Source organism: Gekko japonicus, unplaced genomic scaffold (assembly GCF_001447785.1).
Source record: "Gekko japonicus isolate JY-2015 unplaced genomic scaffold, Gekko_japonicus_V1.1 scaffold1349, whole genome shotgun sequence".
Taxonomy (NCBI): domain Eukaryota; kingdom Metazoa; phylum Chordata; class Lepidosauria; order Squamata; family Gekkonidae; genus Gekko; species Gekko japonicus.
Genome location: NW_015174314.1, coordinates 30423 through 41262, shown reverse-complemented (window position 1 = coordinate 41262; position 10840 = coordinate 30423). Strand labels below are relative to the sequence as shown.

At 50.7% G+C, this 10840-nt stretch overlaps 1 protein-coding gene across 1 annotated transcript in view; it reads left to right on the top strand.

Moving 5' to 3' along the window:
- The first annotated feature begins 388 nt into the window (after positions 1-388).
- The window catches only part of LIPG (lipase, endothelial), a 32255-nt gene continuing 21803 nt past the window's right edge, over positions 389-10840 (top strand). Inside the window, exon 1 of the mRNA XM_015424159.1 lies at positions 389-490. Within this exon, the coding sequence (XP_015279645.1) occupies positions 397-490 (94 nt within the window). The 5' untranslated portion in view covers positions 389-396. The remainder of the gene's footprint in view (positions 491-10840) is intronic.

Here is a 10840-nt window from a genome sequence, read left to right as displayed (position 1 = left end):
GTGTCGCGCGTTCATTCAGACTTTTTGGCCGACTTTCGCGGCACGTCAGGGAGGCGTGACCAATCAGCGGCGCGGAGCCCGCGCGGAGAGCGTCCCGGCCCCATCTGGCCATGGGTCAGGTGACGCTCCCCCCTCGCCCGCTTAGAAAAAGCGCCGCTGGCACCGGCGCCGGCTTGCACGGACTGCCTGCGGAGGAGCGCTCGCCGCGGCTCAGCTGGCTGCTGCTTCTGCCCCCTCTTGGCTCGCCTCTCCGCGTGCCGCCTTCCCCTTCTACAACTTGCAGGCGTCCCCATCGGCCCGCCCGGCATCCTGCGCTTGGAGCGGGGCCCGCCCGGGTGGAGAAAGGAGCCGAACAAAGACGAGAGAGAGAGAGAGCCCGGTTGCTGCGCGAAAGCCATGCGCCACTTGGCCGTCTGGCTGTGCGTCGGGGTGGTCGCTTGCGTCTCCCTGCAGGACTCCTCGCCGGTGCCCGCGGGACATCCCCGGGAAGGTAGGCTTTGGCTGCGGGGAGAAATGCGGAGTGGCGCTTGTGCGCACGGACGAGCGTTGAGCTGTTCAGGTGCCTTTCGGCATCGTCTGCTTTGGCTGGCAGCGGCTGGCCAGCAAGGTTCCCACTAAAACGTGGAGTCTTGTGAGCAAAAATTGTGCTTTGTGAGCTACCGGAGTTAAAGTTGTGAGCGAGCAATTTGGCTATTGCATAAATCAGTTTGCTCCGGAGCTCTCCTTCCTGAGCGAAGACAAAAAGGTGTGAGCCGGAGGCGAAAAAACTGTGAGCTAGCTCACACTCACTCAGCTTAGAGGGAACACTGCTCACCAGGGTCTCAGGTTGGAGCCTTTCCCATCCCCTCCCCCCCCCCGCCGTCTTTTTAAGTGGAGATGCCGGGGCTTGAACCTGGGACCTTCTGCACGCCGAACAGGTGCTCTGCCGCTGAGGTACAGGGCCCTTCCTCTAGCCGAGAGTGATGGAATTCCTGCCTGCCTGGTGGGAAAGCGCTTCTGAGTCACCCGGGGAATGCAACCTGTTTGCTGGGTTCCATGCACGGCGGCTGACGCCCTTGGATCCTCTTGCGTGTGTGCATGCAGCGCCATGCCCTCGTGTTATCTGTGGAGGGGGTGTGTGTGCTTCTTTGTGTCACTCATGCAAAAGGAGAGTGTGCACGAGGGACTTTGTGTGTGTGAAAAGTGCCATCAACGACAACCCCGGCAAGGGTCTTTCGAGGCAAGTGAGAAGCAGAGGGTGGTTTGCCATGGCCTTCCTCTCCAGAGCCCTCTGCAGAGTCTCCCTTCCAAGCACTGACCCTGCTTAGCTTCCAAGACCTGACAAGATCGGGCTTCAGCACTCTACCTTCTCTCCTGAGCATTTCTATACCTGATGCTCTAATGAGATCTCTGATTGTCACTTTGGGGTCAGGATTCAGGAACAATGCTCCCTCTAAAGTGTGGAGTCTTGTGAGCAAAAATTCTCCTTTCCGAGCTACTGGCATTAAAAGTTCCATTCGTGGGGAGGGCGGGGTAGAAATCTCAATAAATAAATAAAGTTGTGAGTGAGCGATTTGGCTGCTGCATAAATTAGTTTGCCCTGGAACCCTCCTTCCTGAGCCAAGACAAAAATGTGAGAGCCGGAGGCTTAAACACTGTGAGCTGGCTCACGCTAACTCAGCTGGGAGGGAACACTGGTCAGGAAGCAATTTTCTCCAGGCCAGTTTGGCCAGGGATCCTGGGGGGTTCCCCCTCCCCTCTTCTGGACATAGAGCAGGGATCACTGGGGTGGTAGGCATTTGTGAATTTCCTGCATTGTGCAGGGGGTTGGACCACATGACCCTGGAGTCCCCCTCCAACTCTGTGGTTCCCACTCTGTATAAATGTGCAAGACCTCATTTTGTAATGCCTGTGAGAATTTCGGCGGACAGGGCTTTTATTTCCACGGTGCGACTGCAGTAGCACTGCTTCTTGGCTTCCTGAAAGTTCCCTTTTTTTAAATTTAAGACTCTGTGCCTCCCTTGTGGGGAAATGCCTCTCGGGCCATTCGCTTCCCTACTGAGGAAAAGCAAGAGTTTTGTTCTCGCAGGAAATGAATGTGAAGGGGAAAGTGGAAATGCGGCAACGGGACGTCTCATGTCGCGCTTTGAACAAGCCTTCTCACGGCTTCGGAGGAGACGAGGGCTGGCTCTTAGAGCTTTCTGGCGGGTTAAATATCGGGGGAAAGATTCACCGGAAAAGTTCTTCTGAGGAAGCCACGTGGAAAGAAGGGAGAGCGTGGGAAGTGTGGGTGCTTGACTGGCGGACTGTGCTCCTTCCAAACCTGTGGGTCAGGCAGAGACCCAGTGGCCTTATTTTAGCTTGTGTTGACTTTTGTGATTTTCTGCTCAGGCTCCTTGTGATTTATAGCTTAGGAGGTGGTCGGGTTTCAGACTGAAGGGGAGCCGAGTTGATGCAAAACTTGGTTCTGCTATTAATAGGAGACACACTGAGCCCCCTTTTTTTGCTGTGTGTCACATTCTTTGATTTTTTTTTAAGTGGGGGGGGGAGAAGCTCGTAAATATATCCTCTCGTGGACAGCCATGGGGCAAGGAAGCCGACTGGGGAAAGGTGGTGCATGAGTTTTGAAAATTGAAATGCTTTTTTGGGATGCCAGCCTCCAGGGGGGACCTGGGGATCCCCTGGAGTTACAGCTTATCTCCAGCCTACAGAGATCAGTTCCCCATGGAGAAAATGGATGCTTTGGAAGGTGGGCTCTGAGGTATTATACCCTGCTGCGTTTCCTCCCTAGACTCTGCTCCCAGAGCTCCAGGAATTCCCTGGCCCAGAGTTGGCAACCTGTATATTTTCAGGGTTTTTTTACGTGCTAAAGGATGAGTTACAGCTCGGCTGTTAAGGGGACAGGAGAGCTTCTGGGCGGGCCGAAGGGTGGACCGCGTGGCATTATACCCTGCTCTTTCCAGCCCCCGCCCCCAAATCTCCAGGAATTTCCCAACCTGGAGCTGGCAACCCCAAGTGTCCACCTGTGAAGCATGAACGTTTCCCTTTAGTATTTTATGTGCAGGGACTCTTTTGTGGTTGTTTCGCTCGGGAAAGGGCCTTTGCACGTGCTCAGAGGCACTTGGATATTTGCTATGGGGGGGTTGTGATTTTAGAACAGGGAGAACGAGCTGGCTGAAGGGGGCAGGGCTGGCCCGTATGAACTAGCGCAGTGATGGCGAACCTTTTAGAGACCGAGTGCCCAAACTGCGACCCAAAACCCACTTATTTATCGCAAAGTGCCAACACGGCAATTTAACCTGAATACAGAGGTTTTACTTAAGAAAAAAACAACTCATGCATTAATTTAAGATGATCCAAACAAAGTAAGGAAAGCAATCCAAATGCTTTCATTTACTTAACATTATTTGGCAGAGAATTCGACACTTTAATGATGGTCTGGGCCTGGCTGGGGCGATGGCACGTGTGCCCACAGAGAGGGCTCTGAGTGCCACCTCTGGCACCCGTGCCACAGGTACGCCACCACTGAACTAGCGGTCATCCTGTTCTTGTAGCGTTGCGATGGGACCGAGAGGCATCTAAATGTTTTGCTCAGGATAGCTGACGTGAGCGTTCTCTGCCAAAAGCACTAGCCTGGACCACTTTGCGTTCGAAGTCTGTTTTATCAGAGAACCTTGTTGGGGTCCCCCCCCCCCAACTTCTCTAGCTGACATGCGGTTAGGCTAGGCTGCCTAGCTGGTTTTGTGACTTTCCGAAAAGTCAGCGGGGCTGCTAGGGTGAAAGGATGTGTAATCCCGCTGGCGTCCAGTGGGTCGCGTCTGAATTTCATGGTGTGCGGTGCGTGCATGAGGCTGAGGCGCGCCTGAAGCACGGAGTGCCCGGCTATTTTTAGTCCTTTGGGGGAAAGGAAAACATGTTGCGGACGGTTCTCTCACTTAAACCCTAAAGGACCCACCGAGGTTTTGCTCAAGACTGGGAAGAGGGACATATGTAAATTTGCACGAGGGAGTTTAGAAAGAGATCCTGACCTGGGGGGCTTGGAAGCGAAGCTGGGTCAGCCCTGGTCAGTTCTCAGCTGGGGGACCCCCAAGGAAGTCCGGGGTTGTTGCTCTGCAGGGGCAGGCAATGGCAAACCACCTCTGAAGGTCTCTTGCCTTGACAACCCCCCAAGGGCCACCATAAGTTGGCTGCGTCCTCTTCCACATTGTCGTTTTTTGTAACTCATTTGTCCCTATTGCTTCAGGGTCCCCCCCCCAATGTGTTTTGCTCTCTCTAGTAGTCCCAGAGGGAGCGAAACACACGTGGAAAAGGGGAGGGGGGGGGACCCAAAGCAATATGGACAGACGAGCAGTGCTCCCTCTAATCTGTGGAGTCTCGTGAGCAAAAATTCTACTTTATGTGCTACTGGCATTCAAGTTGTGAGCGAGCGATTTGCCGGCTGCATAAGTTAGTTTGCTCTGGAGCCCTCCTTCCCGAGCGAAGGTGAAAATGTGTGAGCCGGAGGCTAAAGAACTGTGAGCTGGCTCACGCTAACTCAGCTTAGAGGGACACACTGCAGACGAGTGACAGAAATGACAATGCGGAAGATAGTTATTTCCACCCCGGATACTTATTTCCACCCCCATTTAGAAAGAGAAAACCCCTGCCTGACTCAAGTTCTTCTAAACCAGGGCTTTTTTTGTAGAAAAAGTGCAGCAGGAACTCATTACCATAGGCCATACCCAACAGCAGGAACTCATTAGCATATTAGGCCACACCCCTGACAGCACAGCTCATTTGCATATTAGGCCACACCCATGTTACCAGAAGTGTGGTCATCCAGCCACACCCACCTTTTGCTTCTTATTCTGTTTACCTTGTCTGTTGTCAAAACCCAGGGCTTTTTTTGTAGCAGGAACTCCTTTGCATGTTAGGCCACACACCCCTAATTGTAGCCAATCCTAATGAGTTTATGCTGTTGAGTGTGGCCTATTATGCTAATGAGTTCCTGCTGGGCGTGGCCAACTTGGGAGCCAGCCGAAACTCCGTTCCTGTGCGTTCCTGCCCAAAAATAGCCCTGTTCTAAACAGAACTTATATTTTCATGACAGCATTTATGCAGTTACCAGACAGGAAGACCTAAGAATGCTAAATAAACGTCTAAGGGTCCAGCAGCACCTTCAGAATGAACAAGATTTGTGGCAGGGTAAGAGCTTTTGTGAGTCACGGCTCCCTTTCTGGATACCTGAAGAACAAGCAGACCTGAGAAGCGAGCCGTGACTCACAAAATCTCATCCTCCACCACAGAAGTTCTTAGTCTTGAAGGTTCTGCTGGACTCTTGCTCTTTTCTACCGCTGCAGACAGACTAACATGGCTACCCATCTTGATCTCAGAAACGTCTATTTAAGTACGATTATAACAGCACGACATGTTTGTTCTACTCTGTTTGTTGGGATTCTTCCACCTGGAGAGCTGCCCAGGTACTGCCCATATTTGGCTGTTTGTGTTGGCGCACCTTAACGCCCTGCTGTCTAGAATTTTGCTAGGGAGGTATCCTAAGATACCATGCTCTCTATATGATTGTGGTGCAGGAAGTGTAGACGCCCTGTAACACGTGACCTTTGAATGTCAATTACTTTCCTGAACCTAGATATCTTTTTTAATTCTTCCTTTGCTCCAAAATAGAGATCATATGGAGACATTGCCTCTTTTCTTAGAAGATTGTAGCAGTTCTAGCATCCTTTCAGCTGTTGAGAATTTACGCATCTGTGCTAGATTTTCTCAACCATTCAAATGGGGTCTAGCTTTCCCTATTATTTTAGTAATCTGCTTAAAACTAATAAATTAAGAAGCAGATTAAGGTGGGTAGCTGTGTTGATCTGAAGCAACAGAAAAAAGGTTTGAGTCCGGTGCAATGCTCCCTCTAAGCTGTGGAGTCTTGCGAGCAAAAATTCTACTTTGAGCTACCGGCGTTAAAGTTGTGCGTGAGTGATTTGGCTGCTGCATAAATTAGTTTGGCTCTGAAGCCATCCTTCCTGAGCTAAGACAAAAATCTGTGACCCGGAGGCTAAAACACTGTGAGCTAGTTGACACTAACTCATCTTAGAGGGAACACTGGTCCAGCGGCACCTTTAAGACCAACAAAGTTTAATTCTGGGTATAAGCTTTCCCGTGCATGCACACTTCTTCAGATGTTGTTAGTTGTTCTTAGTTACCTCCATGCTTGAGAGGAGACGAATGGAGCGTAACAACAGGATCTCAGTTATTTACTCTTGGCATTCCGCAGTTAAGAAGGGTATATTTACACTTCAGTCTCCTATTTTGACGTATTTATTTGCTCCACTGTGTTCTCCCACCCCCATAATTAAAGTTTGTTATTCCGGTTTGGTCTTTGCATCTGTTAAAACATCTTTATGATGTTGTATGCTAATCTGCTGTTCACCATCTGCCTATATGTATGGTCTGTTAACTTCCATTTCAGTGCATCTGAGGAAGTGTACATGCACATGAACGCTCATACCTTGAATAAAACTTTGTTGGTCTTAAAGGTGCCCCTGGACTCAAACTCTGTTAGACAGACAGAATTGTTTTCTCCAGCTGCCTTCTAGAGAGGTGCAACGTGCACAGCCTGAAGGGTTTTGTTGAGCCTCTTCTTTTTCTTATGCAACGACAAAATTGTCGGTGGAAAGTTCCATCAAGTCGCAGCTGACTGATGGCCAACCCGTTGAGTTTTTCAAGGCAAGAGACGTTCAGAGGTGGTTCGCCATGGCCTGCCTCTGTGTCACAACCCTGGGCTTCCTTGGTGGTCTCCCATCCAAATACTAACCAGGACTGACTGGCTTAGCTTCAGAGAGTCTGACAAGATCGGGCTAGCCGGGGCCCATCCAGGCCAGACCAACAACAGAATGCTGGTGCATTAAAGCACCACTTAATTGGGATGATCACTGCGTTTCAAAGGGGGCCAGGTTAACAGTGTCTTCACTGGGTCCGTTGTATAAGTATCTAACAGCGTCATCCTAAGCAGGTCTAGTCATTGGGGCTCATTCCCAGGAAAGCGTCCTTAGGATGGCATGCTAAATGGGATGTCTCTGGGGGAGAATGAAGGGGCTGAGAAGAAGAAGAGAGGAAGAGATTTTAGAGAAGAAGAGATTGGATTTGTACCCCGCCCTTCACTACCCAAAGGTGTCTCAGAGCGGCTTACAAACTCCTTTCCCTTCCCCTCCCCACAACAGACACCCTGTGAGGTAGGTGGGGCTGAGAGAGCTCTTGACAGAAAAGGCTCTTTTTCAAGAACAGCTCTTATCAGAGCTACGGCTTGCTCAAGGTCATCCAGCCAGGTGCGAGTGGAGGAGTGGGGAATCAAACCCGGTTCTCCCAGATTAGAGTCCACGCACTTAACTACTACACCAAACTGGCTCTCTGAGAAAGCTCAGAGGATCTCCTTTCTCTTCAAAAACAGATCCTGTGGGCTTATATCTTCAGATGTAGGTAAGCAAAGGAAAACATGCCTGTGCAGGAGATTCCAGGGCCTGTTTGGTGTAGTGGTTAAGTGCATGGACTCTAATCTGGGAGGACCGGGTTTGATTCCCCACTCCTCCACATGTAGCTGCTGGATGACCTTGGGCAAGCCATAGTTCTGTCAGAGCTGCTCTTGAAAGGGCAGTTCTTGAAAGAGCTCTCTCACCCCCACCTACCTCACAGGCTGTCTGTTGTGGGGAGAGGGAGGGAAAGGAGTTTGTAAGCCGCTCTGAGACTCCGAGTGAAGGGCAGGTTATAAATCCAATCTCCTTCTCCTCCTCCTCTTCTTCAGGAAGGGGAAAGTACAATCTGTCTTCCAGCATTGTACGGTTGTGCAGGCAGGCAGGGGGTCTAGCCTAGTCTATGCATGGGTGGTGCACATGTCCTGGGTATCTTAAGTCTACTTGAAACCTGGTGGTTTGAAGGGAGCCGGAAGAGAAATGAGGGTGTGTTCTTTCAGCCTGCTTTTATTGTACAAAGTATTTTAACATACGGTGCAATAGCTTTCAGTTTCTGCTTCCTCCTGGGAAATCTTGGAGTCCCTTGGAAGCTTAGGAAGAGTTCCTTAGCGAGAAGAAGAGCAGGCAGAGTGCCGTGGGGTATGTGGCTTGTCCACTCTGGCTGAGGTACCTCTGCCATTTCACAAAGTAGTGCAATATATTGTGCAATAGCTTTCAATTTCTGCTTCCTCCTGGAAAATCTTGGAGTCCCTTGGAAGCTTAGGAAGAGTTCCTTAGTGAGAAGAATAGCAGGCAGAGTGCTGTGGGGGATGGCTTGTCTACTCTGGCTGAGGTACCCCTGCAATTTCATAAGTTCACAAGAGTGTCATTGGTGTTCCTGGCCCCTTTCGGTCTCACACAGAGTGATGGTGAAACCCAACAGCCAAGTGGATCTGGCAAGGGGATCCTGAAGGAATAAAGTTTGAAAAGAATCACTGGCTGTGGTGTGGCGTGGTGGTTAGTGTTGGGCTAGGATCTGGGAGGCCCAGGTTCGAATTCCTTCTCTGCCAAGGATGCTCGCTGGGTGACCTTGGGCCAGTCACACACTCTGCCCAACCTACCTCATAGGCTTGTTGTGAGGTAACACGGAGGAGAAGGGGAACAATGCAATGCCCTTTGGGTACCCATTAGAAGAAAGGTGGGGTGAATAAAGTTTTTTGTAAAAAAAAAAAAAAAGGACTTGAGAAAGCACCAGTGTAGTAGACAAGGAGTTGGCATTGTGTACTAGGGAGACCTGGGTTCGAATCCCCTTTCCGCCAGTTCTGCTGTGTAGGTAGCCTGTCTTTCACAAGTCCAACATATTTCACAGGGTTTTTATGTGGATAAAAATGGGGAAACTTCGTGTACATTGCACCAAGCAGATAGGTTCAGGTGGGGTAGTTGTGTTGGTCTGAAGCAGCAGAACAGCGTTGGAGTCCAGTGGTGCCTTTAAGACCAACCAAGTTTTATTCCTGGCATAAGCTTTCATGTGCAAAGCACACTTCTTCCAATGCACCAAGCAGTGAGGCTCACATGATCTTTCTCTGCTGAATTTTGGATTACCAGAAATATTGAGTTGGGCCCTGTAGTCCGGGGCGGCCAAACGTGCTCAACGTAAGAGCCACACAGAAGAAACGTCGGATGCCTGAGAGCCGCGAGACGTGAACAAATATTGCACACACGTTTTAATTGGAAAATATGCAGATTTGCTTTTTGATAACATTAACGATGAAGTAAGACTGCCAGAAATGAAAACAAAAGGGGTAGAAACAGATATTGATAATGATGTTGGAAGAGACAAATGCTTTCTCCAAGCCAGCGGGGGGGGGGCGACCTTTGAGAATGCATTTAAAATTGCTTTCTTTCTCCCCCCACCCCCACCTCAGCACTGGCTGGGGAAGGGAAGACCAATCAGGGAGGCATGCCTCCCCTTCGCTTCAACAGCCGCCCCGCTGGGAGCCGCACAATATGTGTGAAAGAGCTGCATGCGGCTCGCGAGGAGCCGCAGTTTGGCCGCCTCGGTGCAGTCCATCGGGGGAAAGTGCTGGTAACTGCAGGTCTCCCTGGTTCTCCATTCCTAAGCAGCCGTTTCTGACCCCTTCAGAGTTTATTCTGGGGGTGGGAGGAAGCATAGGGGGTTGGGAGGCTTGGGGGTCCCACAAAACCTTTCCCTTCGGCCTCTTGCAAAAGTGGAAATCCGCTGACAAAGAGGTAGAAGGGAGTGGTTGTACCCGCCCCATAGTTATGGGAGTGATTTCCCCCCCCCTTTCCGTGCAGGTCTGGCAGAGGTAAACATACATGAAGCTGCCTTCTACTGAATCAGATCCTTGGTCCATCAAGGCCAGTATTGTCTACTCAGACTGGCAGCAACTCTCCAAGGTCTCAGGCAAAGGTCTTTCACATTACCTAACGCCTGGTCCTTTTAAGGGGAGATGTTGAGGATTGAACCTGAGACCTTCTGCATGCAAAGCCTGTAGCTTTTCCACTGAGCCGTGGTCCTTCTCCATAGTTCTCCAGGGTCTCAGGCAGAGGTCTTCCACATCACCTACTGCCTGGTCCTTTCAACTGGAGATGCCGGGGATTGAATCTGGGACCTTCTGCATGCCAAGCAGATGCTCTACCCCTGAACTATGGTCCTTCTCCATAGTTCTCCAGGGTCTCAGGCAGAGGTCTTTCCCACCACCTACTGCCTAGTCCTTTCAACTAGAGATGCCGGGGATTGAATCTGGGAACTTCTGCATGCCAAGCAGATGCTCTACCACTGAGCCATGGTCCTTCTCCATAGTCCTCCAGTGTCTCAGGCAGAGGTCTTCCACATCACCTACTGCCTGGTCCTTTCAACTGGAGTTGCCAGGGATTGAACCTGAGACCTTCTGCATGCAAAGCCAGAAGCTCTTCCACTGAGCCACAGCCCCTTCCCAATGCCGGGAATAAACTTTCCCAGGAGCAGAAATGGCTGCTGGGGAGAAGGGAGAGCAGGGGCAATCGGGGATCCTCGCAAGTTCCTTGCACTGGATCCAACCCATTTACCAGGGCAGAACTCAAAATATTGGAATCTGGGGCCCTTCTGGTGTTTACAGAATGCATTCAGAGAAAAAGAAGTAGGGGAGGGGCCCCGGCTCAGCAGTAGAGCACCTGCTTGGCATGCAGAAGGACCCAGGTTCAATCTCTGGCATCCCAAATTAAAAAGAGACGCTGTGGCTCTGTGGCCGAGCATCTGCTTGGCATACAGAAGGACCCAGGTTCAATCCCTGGCATCTCCAGTTAAAAGATCTGGCAGAAGGTGAACTGAAGGACTTTGATAGACCAAGGGTCTGATTCAGTGTAAAGAAGTTCCATGTGTTCATTTTTGGGGGGGGGAGGGGGCGAGGCTCAGACTTAGAGCA